This window comes from Rattus rattus, chromosome 4 (assembly GCF_011064425.1).
Source record: "Rattus rattus isolate New Zealand chromosome 4, Rrattus_CSIRO_v1, whole genome shotgun sequence".
Classification (NCBI taxonomy): Eukaryota; Metazoa; Chordata; class Mammalia; order Rodentia; family Muridae; genus Rattus; species Rattus rattus.
In genome coordinates, this window is record NC_046157.1 from 22,261,287 (window position 1) to 22,277,880 (window position 16,594).

Consider the following 16,594-nt stretch of genomic DNA (forward strand, 5'->3'; position numbering starts at 1 on the left):
CATAAAATAAATAAGATTTACCTTATATAGTCTTTGAAGTTTTTATACTTCTTTGGATGTGTTATTTATAAATGCTTTCTGTATATAAACTAGAATTGTTGATATTTCCTGAAAGCATTTAATGAGCTACAACTTTTTAATTCAGTGCAGAATAATAATCTCCTCTCTGAGAGAGGCTGAAGTCCTCTTGGGAAAGGATAAAAATAGAAAGATAAAATTATTATGAAATTGGTAAAACATAATCTACAATAGAAACTTTTCTATAGCACAAACAGATACCAAGTACAACAGAATTAAGTTATAACCACATAAACTGAATAATATTTTTGCATGACATCTGATTACTCTACAAAGGAACTTTGTATTATTAAATCTGTGATAAGACTAAGATGTTAACAACATCAGTGGACCACTGAAGATATGGATAAACGTAAGCTCATAAGCAGAGTGCCTATACTTCATTTACAGAAGCAAAATGAACTTTTTATCAATACTACTTCCAAAGATCTGAAAAAATAAACCTGTAAATAACGAAGATTTACATTTCTGACCATGAGACCAGAAACTGGAAGATATGGGGGAAAGTCCATAAATTATTGTGGGGTACATCAGAGGGAGTACGTAATAAAAAACAATGTAAACAAAATGAAGAGATTGAAGCTTTTCTTTATTTGCTTAATTACATAACCTCATATAGCACAAAAGCAAACTTAGGGACTCAAAAATAATACTGAGAAACAAACTAAGAACAAACTACACAGAAACAAATCACGCATATTAGAATATATCTGCAATAGTCAAAGGGCTAAAATTTCTCAGCTAAGAACTACAGAATAGTATGATACCTGAGAGAGGTGGGCACCTAGGTCATAATGGCTGGGTGTCACACTGATGCTTTCTATTTTTTTCTCTCCATGTCTGTGATACCCCATACCAAGATTGCCCATAATAAGAAATATAGTAGATTTGTCAGTCATGAGGGTATCATAGCTCTCTGAAAAAGTGATCCAAATAAAACCCGGCTTCATCAGCATCGTCAGTACTGCTTGTACTGCCTGGTTCATTTAAGGTAAGAGAGCTGTGCACAACAGCAAGTTGCCTTCAACTAAGAACTACAAACTTCCTTAGCTTTGTAAATGCATACTCTGTTTCTAAAAAATTAGAAAACTAATTTTTATAGTACCCATGAACACATAAATAAAATATAAACATTAACCAATAAGTATATATAAAAATAAAAGATAAATACATTTATACAGATAAACAATGTATGGATTATACAGATAAAAGCCTGCTTCCAATGAAGATACAAGCAAAATACTTAAATTGGTGGTAAGCGAATGGGTAAAAAGAAAGCTTAATGGTTTAGAAAATATTAAATGAATTTTAAAATTACAATAAAATCACAATAAAAGGATATTCTAATAGATAAAATATTTTCCTCTTATTAAGTTTAATATTTTCTATGTTAAATGTAATATTTTCTATGTAGGAAATAATGTACACATATGTATTTTTAAACATCTAAAATCATAATATCAAAAAGAATTATATCAAGCACAGGTCGAGCATCTATAATCCAAACATACAAAATCCCAGATGTTCCAAAAGTTGGACTTTTCCACAAAGAGAAAATTCCATACCTGATGTACTGCGGTTACATTCAAAATGTAAGAGCATTGAAAAAATGTACAAAATTACCATCAGATTATGTGTATACTGTATACACACAATATAAATAAATTATGTTTAGAGTTGGGTCTCTTCTCCAAGGTATCTCAATATATATTCAAATAATCAATAATTAAAAATCAAAAAGTCATAAATTTTTTAGACCCAACCATTTTGGATAAGGAATACTCAAATCTGTGAGTGTGAGTGTGAGTCTGGAGTGTGACGGTGTGCATTCTGTGTTTTAGGTAAACACTCTGTGCATAGATGGGTGAAATAGGAAAGAAAGAGAAGACAAGACTTCTTACCTCATTGATCAGGAATTGGAGCTGCAAGACAGCCGCCCCACTCTCATGTTGGCAGTAACAGTCAACACCAGGCCTCCCAAGTCTAACACAGTAAAAGTCAAGGGTTCTAACATTTGAGTTAGCACAAACATTAAAATGTGAAAGAGAATCTGACTTACTTAGCAACTAATGTTTTGACTTTTCATTGTCCTTGTTTTTCAGAGTTCAAATATTTTACTTTACACAAAATTAATTGTACAGTATAAATGAGTAATATTCTAACAATTAGGAGAATTAGGGTAAAATATTAAAAGGAAGGAGTTTCCTTCCCATCAACATAAAACAAGAACTGAGGATCCAGACACATCTCATTTCTTTTAATATTCATCTGGTTAAACATTTCTCTCTCCAGAGTAGATTCAGACAATTGAAATTTTAATTTTAATGCAGTAAGTAAAACCATAAAAGTTTAACATATTAGCTGGCCATAGTGTTACATGCCTTTAATTCCAAAACTTGAGAGGCAAAGGCAGGAGGATCTCTGTGAGTTCCAGCACAACCTGGTCTATATAGTGAATTGCAGAACAGCCAGAACTACATAAAGAGACCTTGCCACAAAACAAAACAATTTCATATACTCAAATATGTTAACAATATTGGTATACACAAAGCCCTTCTAACAATATTTTAAATCAATAGATTAAAAGAAATAGATTAACATGTAATGTATAAAATAGTTTCTGCATTAAAAAATAAGATTTTAAAGACAAATGTTAAGAAAGAGTAGCAATAATTTTTTTTAAGTTTACATTTAAAAGGCTAACCTGTAAGTCAGAAATGGGAGAAAAGAGAGAAAGAGGGTACATGATGGACGATTGTAAGATGGGAAGAACATCAAGCATCACAGAACAAAGTATCAGTGTGTTCCTTACCAAGGGACATATTTCTATATACAGTTATTATTTGCTTTTCCTAGATGTAAAAAGGATGCAGGATAAGGTAACTATTTCCGACACAGTGAAGAAACAGGAGGCAGACTTATCCTTCTACTCAAGCAGTTAAGCAGTATAAGCAACACTGATGTAACTGCACCCGTGCACACTGCACCTTTACATCAAATGAGGAGTGATGGTGGTTCCTGAAAAGGGAAAAGGTTTATATAAAGAAAGTTAACTTGTGGGGTTGGGGATTTAGCTCAGTGGTAGAGCGCTTGCCTAGCAAACGCAAGACCCTGGGTTCGGTCCCCAGCTCCGAAAAAAAAAGAAAAAAAAAAAAAAAAAAAAGAAAGTTAACTTGTATGTCAGAAAAGGAACAAAAGACAAAAGTACAAAAGGATGGAAGATTGTAGGAAAGACGCACACTGACGACTCTTCCAGATGGCTCTGTAGACAATATCCAGGCCACAATTTGGGCTCTGAAATCTAGCATGTTCCCTTTATTGAAAAGACAGAATAAAGTGAGGGGGACTAAGAACAAATAGAATTCACAAGGCCAAAAAGCAATGTAAAAAGGACACATGCTAGAGTACTTCAGGGATCTGCTGGAAAGCAGATGTAAGTGGAGAAAATGTAAAACAGGGACTAGATTTATAGAAACTATTTGAAAGTGGGAAAGGAAAAAAAAAACAAAAAAGAAATAACATACGTCTTGAAGAACAAACCAGACTAAATACAAACAATATCATGAAAAATGATACTCCCTTCTTAAAGAATAAAGCAAGAAAGAACAAAATAAAAACAAGGACAAGTTAAGTGAGACCAGAAAAGTTTCATGTTCCCACCATCCAATGTGGAAACCCCAAAATTCACAGACTAGTCATGCAAAACACTAGGGAAAACATTCTCTCAGTAGTGAGGAAAATTCATCTCCTAGATAAAGGTGATCCTAGTACCTCCTTAAAAGGAGGGGTAAATAAGTTAATTAGTCAATATGTCTACCAATGAATAAGATCAAATAAAATCAGTTTTTAAAACTATTTCTTTTTGAGATTCTAATATAATTATATCATATCCCCCTTCTCTTTGCTCCAAGAACAAGAATAGACAGGGAAGGGGAATGGGGGCAAAGCACAAGAGGCCTGAGCCCTGCACAAAACATTATAGGCAACTAAGTAGTGCTGAGAGGAGGTAAAACCAGTTTTTGAAACTCATAATAAAATAGAAAGGGAGTGGAAAACAGATCTAGTAAGAGAAGTAGAAAATAATCTGCAGGACCTTAGATTTCATTCAACCACACCAGTTCAACATTATAAACAAGCCATTAACACTCCAATTAAAATGCAATAAATGTCAGATCAGAGATAAAAAGCAATAGTCAAACTATACAATGCCCACAGACATTCTTTTTAAAAATATAAAAGTGAGCCAGATTTAGTGACTTTAGCCTGTGCTTGAAAAGATGAGACAAAAGAATTGTTGCACTCTGGGGCCAGCGTATGGTTTTGTTTATAAGAGTTGTGATCATAGCATCTGTTCACAGCAGTAAAACCCTTACCTAAGACACAAGTTGGTACAAGAAATCGGGGTACTGCTGTGATAGGCCTAACCATACTTTCATTTGGAGGAATGTACACTTTGGAGCTTTAGATTTGAAAAGCAGTTGAATGCTTTAAGTGGGATTTAATGGGGTCTATACTAATAGAAGCATGGAAGACAGTGATGTTGAGGGTGATTTGAACTGTGGGGACTGGCTCAGGAAGTTTTAGAGGAGAAGAATGCTTGTATGTGACCATTCTGGTAATACTTTGGCTAAGAAGGTGGCTTCTTTTTGCCCTCGTCTGAATAAACTGCCTGAGGAAACAGGCCGAGTAGTGACTCTGTTGTGTTGTGGTTATTCACTTTTAAAAAGGAAAAAGCTGAGCAAGGAAGAAATACAAAATGTACAGTTTGAGGAGAAAGGGGACACCAGGAAGTAGAATGGAGCTAAGTCAGCCCAAGGAGATGAGCAAATCAAAGAACAACCTGTTCTTAAATGGAATAAAGGGAGTGGCGACCTCATGGCAAGATCTCACCCAGCTAATCTTCCAACTTGTGAAAAGGAATTTAAAAAAAGCTTGTGGTCAGGTGTGGTGGTGCTTGCCTTTAATCCTAGCACTCAGAAGGCAGAAGCAGATGGGTTTCTGAGTTCGAGGACAGCCTGGTCTACAGACTGAGTTTCAGGATAACCAAACTCAGCATAGCATAGGCAGTGAAGGAATCCATGGGAAACAGAAAGCTGGTGAAAACGTATTTGAAAGAGACCATGTTCATCTCCAGCAGGCAGCAGAACTCAGACTGCTGGTTTTGGCTTTAGAGTCAAGGATACAAGAAAGGGGTTATGAAATCTCTCTCCATGAGTAAGGAAAGCCACTAAGGCCAGGCATTTGCCACGGCTATCTCTGCATGGGACCTAGAGAGGTCACTGTGCAAAGCTGTGAAGGTGAAGCCTGCATGGTTATTGAGACTCCAAGATGTTGGAGATGCCAGAGTTGTGGGATGCCTGCCACGGAAAGCTGCTAACAGGAAGTAGAACCAGCCCAGGAGAAAGAAGTGTGTTTCAGTCAATAAAGCTGAAAGGAGTTGAAGAGTGCTTTGACATCAGATACAAAGTTTGGAGTTTGATTTTCGGTCTTACTCTGGTCCGGTATTTCCTCACTATGCACCTTTTCATCTCTTTTGAATGGTAATGGATATTCTATGCCACTGCATGTTGGAAGTATGTGGTCTGCCTTTTTATTTGACTTTACAGAGATTACAGTTAAGAGGTTGCTATGAGTCTCCAAAGAGACTTGGGACTTTTAAGCAGGGTTGAGACTGTTAAAGACTATGGGGACTTTTGAAGTTGGAGTAATTTCATTTTGCATTATGATATGGCTACAAGCTTAGAGGGGCCAGGGTGTGAAATGTGGTGGTCTGAATGAAAATGTTCACCATAGACTCAGGAAATGGCATTACTGGAGGTGTGGCCTTGTTGGAATAGGTGTGGCCTTGTTGGAGGGAGTGTGTCACAAGTAGTGAACTCCGAGGTTCCCGAAGCTCAAGCCAGTTGCAGTGTCACTGTCTCTTCCTAATGACTACCAATCCAGATATAGAACTCTCAGCTCCTTCTCCAGCACCGTGTCTGCCTGCATGCCCACATGCTTGTTGCCATGGCAATAATGGACTAAATTTCTGAACCTGTAAGCCAGCCCCCAATTAAATGTTTTCCTTTATAAGAGTTGTGGTGGTCATGGCATCTATTGACAATAAATCCCTAACACATTTCATGAAAGTATATCAAAATGTAAAAGATGACTTTACTATATGATAAGCTTTAAAAATGAAATAAATTGGGAGTGGAAGAGATGGTATAGGAAGTAAGAAAACTGATTGCTCCTCCAGCAGACCTAGGTATAATCCCTAGCACCAACATGGTGGTTCACAATCATGTCTAACATCAATTCCAGGGATCCATACCATCTTCTGGCCTCCCTGAGCACCAGGCATGCACATGGTACATAAATATACATGCAAACAAAACACCCATACACATAAAATAAAAAGTAAATAAATCTGAAGTAAAAAAATTAAATATGTTATATAGTAGAATCTGAAGTAAAATTAAATGTTATATAGCAGAAGTGATAATTCTTAAAAAATAAATCATTAAAATGTAAGTCTTTTTTTTACATTATAAAATATATTTTTATTTTTCAAAGATAGAGATTGTTGAACTGTACAACAAAATAAGCAACACAAATTTTATGCGTCTTACAATAAATAAAATTTAAAATATAGTAAGCTAAAAATAGACTATATAGTTTCAAAGATATACTATATTAAGACTAACCAAAAGAGAGTTTGAATGTCTACATTCACTGGGCAAAATAGATTTCAGATCAAAAATATTACGGGGGACATAAAATCATTTACTAATGTAAAAATTTTAAATTTGTCAAGAAGTTTTACTTCTAAATATTTATATATCTAATGACAGAGCTGAAAAATTCATAAAGCAAAAAATGACAGCACTATAAATATAAATAGATCAATCTACAGTTGTAATGGGAGATTTTAATGCGACTGTCTTAATAATGAGGAAGTAGATAGAAGGTCAGAACAAATACAGAAGATTTGAACAACACCATAAATCAGTTCGACCTAACTGACATTTATATAACAATCTGCTCAACAACTGCAAACACATTTAACATTTATCAATATGGCAATATACAGGGCTATTAAAAAGCTTCAATTAATGTAAAAAGAACTCAGGTTATACAAAATATATTTTCTTACCATACCATAATTAAACTAGGATTCAATAATATAAAGGTTACTGGGAAAATATGTGATACTTGAAGGCTAAATGATATAAACAACCCAGAAATTAAGAAAATGTATCAAGCAGAATTTTTAAAAATACTTTTTCATTAATTAATTTGCTTACTCACTTTTTAAAATATTTTAAACTGAATGGGAATGAAAATACAATTAATACAAATAATAGGTAGAAAACATTGGGATGGAATCCTCCAGTTCTGCCAAAGCACAGTTGCTCCATTCCTCTTAATCCCTCCTTCCATAAAACAAAAACATTCTAGAGGTAGCACTATAAACAAGCTTGGAGAAACTCCAAATGTAGAAAGAATGGTAATCTCAGGAAAGATATAGCAAAGTACTTCTTATTGCCTCTCAGACACAGATAGGGCACTCCAGAGGGCTCCGAAATGAAAAGCTGTGGAGCCCTGTCTCAATGGCTATGTGTAAAAGCACTCCCAAATCTGAGGCTCAGGGGATCTTGCAGAAGAGATGGTAGAAAGATTATACGAGTCAGAGTATCCAGGAATTTGGATATTTTGGATAAGTGGATTTGCTGTGAGACTGTGTTTCCTAGTAATATCAGAAGCGATACCCATAAAGGCTCACCAATATGACTGCCAAACGTGACTGCCAAAGATGACAGCAATGAGTATGCTAAACTGACCAGAAAAAGAATCCCAGGAAGACTCAACCTTCCACAAAGAACTACAGACAATTGAGCAAAGCTGGGAGTGGGAGAGGTGGCTCTCTTCAGGGAAGAGCACACCGATTAGTTGTCTAGAGCCAAACCATCAGCCCTGATAACATTACATGGCTTAAACAGGTTATATTTAGGAATACATATGTATATGCATACATACATATATATATACACATATATATGTATATATATATATAATAACAATTAGTTAAAAAAAATAAAGACCATAAATTTGAAGAAGAGTGGGGAGAGTTATATGGGAGAACTTGCAGAGAGGAAAGGGAAGGAAGAAATGTTGTAATTAAATTATAATCTCAAAAATAAAAAATAAAGAATAGTAGAGACTGCTAATCCACCTAATGCATAAACCTTAGTGTGTATGTGTGTGTGTGTGTGTGTGTGTGTGTGTGTGTGTATAAAATTTAACATGATACCTTCAAAGAAACACAACTGATACTCTAGACTTCAATGTAAATGAGTGCAGTATCCAAGGGAGAATTTAAGGAATGGCTATAAAGAAAGTGAGTTAAATTGAAGAGAACAAAGACAGATGATACAACAAAGCAGGGGAACAATTCATGACATGGGTAAGAAGTGAAGCAAAGATAGAAAGATTTTGAAAATAAATCTCAGACAGACATTTCAGAAACGAACTCAATCAGTCAAATTTAACAGGTAAAGCTCCCAATAACAGATCGAGCATAACAACAAATATCCAAGCCTGAAGACAAGTCTCCTGAATTATCCCAGACAATGAAACGGAAAGATAATGAAAAAGCTCGAAGATGGCCTTTGAAATTTTTGAGACATCAAGTAAACATACTTTTGAGTTTGGGGAGTACATGAAAGGAGGGGCATGGAACCCCTACTTTGATAGCTAGTTCATTGTCATTTTTGCTAGATTAGAATCACCCTGGAAACACACCTCCAAGCAAGACTAAGCAGGTCTTTCCAGAAAGGTTTTAACTTGGAAGGAAAACCCCACTCTGAATGTGTCTCCCACACTGGGGTCTTGGAGTAAATAAAAAGTAGAAAGCACGTAAAACATTAGGACTCAAATACTCTGCTTACTGGTGGCAGATGAAATGCGGCCAGCTGACTCACATTTCTGCAGCAATGGCTTCTGCTCATCCCAATGAACTATACAATCAGATTGTGAGCCAAAATCAATCCTTCTTTCCTTAAGTCACCCTTCTTAGATATTCTATCACACCGGCATGATGGTCTGATGCTAAGGTCCTGTTATGCAATTGGTTCTTGATGTGTCAGTAAAAAAAGCCATGGGCCAATTGCTGGGCAGAGGGAATAGGCAGGACTTCTAGGTCCCTGGAGGAAAAGCAGACAGAAGCAAGGGATAGGGGAGGGTTCACCATGCTTTGAAGAGAGAACTAAGCAGCCATGTGAGGTCTTAGGAGGACCAGCCTCACCACTCACTCCTATAGGTTGGTGGTCAGGGACGTTTAGCAGGGGCTAGATTTAACTGGACAACTAAAGTGAGGGCAGGTGGGAGGAGCAGAGCTAAAAGTATTGATGAGGGCACACTTTTCTAGTAGCACCCAGCAATTGTGCCAAGAAGGCAAGTTGAAAATAAACAACTCTGTGTGTGTGTGTGTGTGTGTGTGTGTGTGTGTGTGTGTGTGTCTTTTATTGGTGGATTCAAGGGAAGCTGGGCAGGGGCTGGTAGCAAGGCCAGATCCTGGAGCAAAGGTAGGTATCTCAAAAGCTACATGCAACAGCATGAAAAGTAACCAGTCCATCTATTCAATAAAATTGGTGGAATTTCCCCTAATCTTGAGAAAGTTCAATTTTGAGGTCCAGGATATTTATTAAACTATAAGTATATATAGCCAGAGAAGAGCATATTAAGGTTAAACTGTCAAATGTAAGTGTGGACTGAGGAGGTAACTCTGTAGAAATCCCTTTGGGCACAAGCGTCTAGCTCCCTGAAACCTGTGGAAAATCTAGGCAAGGCACCCATGGCTACCGTAATCCTGGCACTCAGGAGGTACAAATAAAGGATCCCCAGGTCTGTTGAGACTAGCTGGAAATGTGAGCTCCAGATTTAGCAAGAGACCATGCCTCAATAAATAAACTGCAGCTCAATGCAAAAAGACAGTTGACAACAATTGGCTTCCATAGGCATACACACATACATACACACACACACACACACACACACACACACACACACACACACACACACACAAATGAAATTTTAAGGTTTAAGACAAAATGCTAAAACCTCTGAGAATAAAATGTCTGCTCACTGGGCCCCTGCTCATGTAAGGCAGATATGCAGCTTGGTCTTCATGTGGATCCCTCAAATATTGGAGTGGGAGCTGTCCCTGAATCTGTTACCTGACTGTGGATTCTGCCCCCCTAGCTGGGCTGCCTTGTCTGGCCTCACTGGGAGAGGGTGCACCTAGTCCTGCAGTGACTTGATGTGCCTGTAGAGTGAGGGGTGGAGGAGTGATACTCAGCGGCAGGGGTGGGGGTGGGGACTCCCCTTCTCAGGGGAGGATTGGAGGAGGAGCTGCAGGGGGACTAGGAGCATGATACTAGGACATAAAGTGAAGAAAGAGAGGAAGAGAGGAAGGAACAAAGGAGAGAGGGAGGGAGGGAGGGAGGAAGGAAGGAAGGGAGAGAGAGAGAGAGAGAGAGAGAGAGAGAGAGAGAGAGAGAGAGAGAAAGAAAGAAAGAAAGAAAGAAAAAAGAAAGAAAGAAAGAAAAAGAAAGAAAGAAAGAAAGAAGAAAACATTCTAAAAAAAAAGAAAAAAGTCTGGTCAGATTTAAGAATATTACCACTAAAGTAAAATCTTTCTCAGCAACACTGAGCAACTAGATCTTTCTCAGCTACACCTATCTGCAAATGACTTGATATTATTATACATGAGGCATCCTAAAATTTTTACCTGAGGTTTTCTAGAAATGGTAAAGAAATTCAGCAATGTGGCAGGGTACAGAATCAACTGGTGAAAATTAATAGCTTTTTCTACACAATAACAAACATGCAAACAGATCATAGATACACTACCATTCAAATTATCTCAAAAATATACCTAGGATTAAACCTAGCCAAAGTAGTGAAAGACCTTTACAATGAAAACTTTCAACCTCTAAAGAAAGTGACAAGTGTCACTACACATTAGAATGATGTGCCACCCTCATGGATTGGTAGAATATTGTGAACATGATCATTTTATCAAAAGCTGTTTACAGATACGATGCAATCTCAAATAAAATTCCTATTTAATTTTATACAGAGATAGAAGAAAATATCCTAGAACTCATTTAAGAAGCACAAAAGGTCATGGATAGCCAAAACAATCCTGAGCAGGACAACTGTGCTGAAGTGATTATAATTCCAGATCTCAAGATGGATTCCAATGTTGTTGTGATTAAAAATATAAACAAACAAACAAAAATCCCAACAATAACAGTGATTTGGGGCTGGCACAAAAACAGACACATAGACCAATGGGACAAAATCAAAGACCCAAACATGGGCACATGTAACTTCAGCCATTTAATATTCAACCAAGATGCCAAAAACATACACTGGAGAAAGGAAGTACCTTCAGCAAATGGTATTGGAAAAAAATTGACATTCAAATGCAGAAGAGTGAAGGTAAATCTATATCCATCACCTTGTCAAAAAAAAAAAGAAAGAAAAAAGAAACAAACAAAAACTAACTCAAAATGAATCAAAGATGTAAATGTGAAACCTGAATCTGCTAGAAGAAAACATAGGCAGTACCATAGATAGATGATAGATAGATAGATAGATAGATAGATAGATAGATAGATAGATAGATAGATAGATAGATGAAATTATTTGTTCAACAGAACTCCATCTGCCCAACAATTAAAGTCAACAATCGACAAGCAAAACTTTATAAAAATAAAAGCCTCATACAGCTAATGAAACAACAATCCAGTAAGAGGGAGAATGGAAGAGAATCATTGCCAGCTATACTTAGAAAGAGTATTGCTATCCAGAGCTATCCAGAATATATAAAGAACTAAAGGGAAACAAACAAATCACACACACACACACACACACACACACACACACACACACACACACACACACAATGGGCCTGGGAAGTGAACAGAGAGTTCTCAAAAGAAGAAAAACGTGTAAGAAATATTTTAAATAATGTTCTTTATTCTTAACAATTAGACATTCTGAGAAGGAAAAATACAGGGTCTCATTAATGATTATCCCATCTGTCTCTTTAGAATGACCTAAGGTAAACCCACTTTCCTGGAGTGGTCCCTTAGCCGAACTGACTGAACCAGCCTAACTGGAATGTTAGGTCTCACCCAGGCCAGCAGGATTTTTCTATTCTAACGAAAGCTTTTCCTTCGAAGTTGGGAATAACTGAAAAGCTGCCAACCTTTACCATATCTGTTCTACAAGACTCTGTAGCCAGAACTATCAGGTAAGAAAATAAAAGAGACTTCTGGGTATGGTGGTTGATTAGAAGTCTCACCAAAGAACTTTGTGAAAACGAAGAAAACAGTGAATGTAACAGAAAATAATATTGTTTCAAAAAAAAATAATAAAGGTTGGCAAATGAACTTACAAGGTCAAGTAAGATCCCACAGGCAGCAGAAGAGAAAAGCTCAAATCAGTGAGGTTGACTAAAGCAAGCTGCAAAGCTCCTCCAGAGAGCACGGAGGAAATCAGGCAGCAAGGGCTTCTCTCACACAGAGCCTCTGCCAGCCTGCGCAATGGAACGTGCTGGGAAGTGGTTTCACTGATTTACAGAACCAAGAGGCAGAGTACAGAATGGCTGAGGTGAGCGAGAGGGAATTACCAAGCAATATCTTACAACCTTTTCTCTCCCAAACTCTGATACTAGGAACAAAAACAAAACAAACAAACGAAGAAAACAAACAAACAAACAAAATGGTGGCTGAATTGAAGAGCTCACACTGGCCCCTCCTCCACAGAGCAGGTAGCCAAAGACTAGCTAAGCCAGAGAACACCAAGGAATGATCCAGCTGCTCATCTGAAAGGAAATAAAGGCTGTGAGCGACAGGTAAAGGTTTAGACAACATGCCAGTGGTATAGATCTCCAGAATGACTTAGTTAAGATGTCTGCTGTGGGATATGTCAAAAAAAAGTGAGTAAAGGATAAATGTGATTCTTATGTAACTTGTTAAGCAACAAATTCTGGCAAGAGCCTCTTTTCTGTGATTCTGAATCCTCGGAACCAGACACAATTTTACCTCGTATGACAAATCCACCTGTGACTCTCATCATCCAGTCCCTGGTTTCTGTCACCACTCGGTGAAAATGTGCTAAAACTCAGTCCAGAGAGAAAAGAGCCAGTCCCAGATCAAGCCAAGTGAAAGCCAAAGGAGAGCAGGAGCCAGGGCTAGAGTCAGAACCAGAGTTGCAAGCATAAGCCAGATCCAAACAGGAGCCAGAGCCAGAACCAGGTTCAGAGCTCAAGCCTGGCCCAGAAGAGGCGCAGAAGTATGGAAAACAGGAATAACACTGCCCATTGCAAAGCGATTCCCAGAGAAGAAAAATGTCAGATGCAACCCAGCACTCAGTTTGCACATCCTGTATCTGCACCCAGCCCTCCCTATTCCCATGTATTTCTTTAATACCCAACGTCCGTCAGTGTAGCAGATCTGCTCAATACTGCTGCTTTCTTGCCCCATATTCCTATCTCCCTCTTGTTAAAAATATTTTCTCCTTTTTTGTTTTAATTTATCCATATTGTTTCTATTATTATATTATTATTATTATTATTAATTATTACTATTTAGCAAAAAACTCTGCCCAGATTTGTAAGTCTCTGTGCCTAAAGCTGCAGAGAATGGTTGGAAGTTATTTGACTTCACATACTTTACCTCTCTCTGACCGTCTATATTTAGCCAAATTCCCTCACCTCCCACCCCACCACATCCATACTTTTGCTCCTGAAGTTCCCCTTTCTAGTTAAATTTCCTGTCCTGCCTAGTTTTATGTCAGGTTGACATATGTTAGAGTTATCTGGAAGGAAGGAACCTTATTGAAAAAAATACCTCTGTAAAAACCAGCTGAGCTTCTGTAAGGCAAAGGACACTATTATTAGGACAAAATGGCAACCAACAGATTGGGAAAAGATCTTTACCAATCCTACATCCAATAGAGGGCTAATATCCAATATATACAAAGAACTCAAGAAGTTAGATTCTGGAGAACCAAATAACCCTATTAAAAATGGGGTATAGAACTAAACAAAGAATTCTCAGCCTAAGAATATCGAATAGCTGAGAAGCACCTAAAGAAATGTTCAACATCCTTAGTCATCGGAGAAATGCAAATCAAAACAACCCTGAGATTCTAGCTCATGTCAGTCAGATGGCTAAGATTAAAAACTCAGCTGACAAGAGATACTGGTGAAGATGTGGAGAAAAAGGAACACTCCTCCACTGTTGGGATTGCAAGCTGGTACAACCACTCTGGAAATCAGTCTGGAGGTTCCTCAGAAAATTGGACATTCCACTACCTGAGGACCCAGCTATACCATTCCTGGGCATACACCCAAAAGATGCCCCAACATATAACAAAGACACGCGCTCCACTATCTTCATAGCAGCCTTATTTATAATAGCCAGAAGCTGGAAAAAAACCCAGATGCCCTTCAACAGAGGAATGGATACAGAAAATGTGGTACATTTACACAATGGAGTACTACACAGCTATTAAAAACAATGACTTCATGAAATTTATAGGCAAATGGATGGAACCAGAAAATACCCTGAGTGAGTTAACCCAATCACAAAAAATTCACACATGGTATGCATTTGCTGATAAGTGGATATTAGTCCAAAAGCTTGAATTACCCAAGATACAGTCCACAGACCACATGAAGCTCAAGATGAATGACTAAAGTGTGGATGCTTCAGTCCTTCTTAGAAGGGGGAACAAAAATATTAATAGGAGAAAATATGGAGACAAAGTTTGGAGCAGAGACTGAAGGAAAGGCCATTCAGAGATTGCCCGACCTGGGGATCCAGCCCATACACATACAGCCACCAAACCCAGACAGTATTGCTGATGCCAAGAAGTGCATGCTGACAGAAACCTGATACAGCTGTCTTCTGGGAGGCTGTGCCAAAGCATGACAAATACAGAGGTAAATGCTCGCAGCCAAATGTTGAACTGAGAACAAGTTCCCCATTAGAGGAGTTAGGGAAAGGACTGAAGGAGCTAAAGGGGATTGCAACCCATAAGAACAACAATACCACCCAACCAGAGCTCCCAGGGACTAAACCACCATCCAAAGAGTACACATGGACAGACCCATGGCTCCAGCTGCATATATAGCAGAGGATGGCCTTGTTAGACATCAATGGGAGGAGAAGCCCTTGGTCCTGCCAAGGCTAGAACCCCCAGAGTAAGGGAATGTCAGGGCAGGGAGGTGAGAAGGGGTGAATGGATGGGCAAGGGAATACCCTCATAGAAGAAGGGGGAGGGAGTATGGATAGGGAGTTTATGGGCAGGAAATCAGGAAAGGGGATAACATTTGAAATGTAAATTTTTTAAAAATCCAATAAAAAAGGAGAAAAAATAAATACAATTAAAAATCAAAAAAGAACCAGCTGTAAGGCATTTTCTTAATTAGTGACTTGTGTGGGAGAATCCAGCCCATGGTGAATAGTGCCATACCTGGGCTGGTGGTCCTGGATTCTATAAGAAAGCAGGCTGAGCAAGCCATGACGAGCAAGTCAGTAAGCAGCACCCCTCCATGGCCTCTGCATCAGCTCCTGCCTCCTGGTTCTCACCCTGCTTGGGTCTCTGTCCTGGCTTCCTTCAATGATGAACAGTGATATGGAAGTATAAGGCAAATAAACCCTTTCCTTCCCAGATTGCTTATGGTCATGGTGTTTCATCAAAGCCACAGTAACCCTATCTAAAACATCCCTCTACTTTCTATTACTGAGTGTACCATTATGTCCTACTGTGTTTTTACCTACCTCATATCCACAATAATTACTATACAAGAACACTTAGTGTCCCTTTTCTCCCTGAAATGGTTGGTGTTCATGGGGTGAATGTTTGTACTAGACGCTATCTTAATAGTGGGTCTATTCCTGATAGGAACTATTACTGCAAATAATACCATTCTCCTAGGAGAACAATGGGAATGAAGCCTGGTACCCTGAACCCCAGTCTAACAGGGAAAAATGATTCTTCAGTCTTGTTACAATACAGTACCTCTGAAACATTTCAAATACTTCACTGAAAGACAAAAAAAGAAAAAGTGAGTTTAAATAAATAAATAAATTCAATCAACAATCTAAACCTAGATTTGCAAGTCTAAATGTAAGAGCAAAAGTAACATGAAAAACTAAGGCTGAACATGTATCCTCCAAAAAAATCAATCCCAGAGCATCGGACCCTGCTGAGAGTTACTTAGACAGAATTCTAGATGATGAACTTGAAGTGATTATAAATATGCTCAAAGGAATGAATGAGGAAACAAGCGCAGTCCTGGATGAATTCCAGACAGTGCGTGCAGCTAAATGGAATTTAGAGATCAAGGCAAGATATGGGGATGGGACTCAATAGAGAAATAATGAAGAAATAATTGATCAAAGTATTGAAAGTAAGTTGCTCCTACTAGGGCAGCTACTTCACCCCACTAGGC

The 16,594-nt window shown here is 38.0% G+C and overlaps 1 protein-coding gene across 1 annotated transcript in view; it reads right to left on the reverse strand.

Moving 5' to 3' along the window:
- The window catches only part of LOC116897978, a 148,970-nt gene that overhangs the window by 42,739 nt on the left and 89,637 nt on the right, over positions 1-16,594 (reverse strand). Inside the window, exon 7 of the mRNA XM_032899380.1 lies at positions 1,980-2,061. Within this exon, the coding sequence (XP_032755271.1) occupies positions 1,980-2,061 (82 nt within the window). The remainder of the gene's footprint in view (positions 1-1,979; positions 2,062-16,594) is intronic.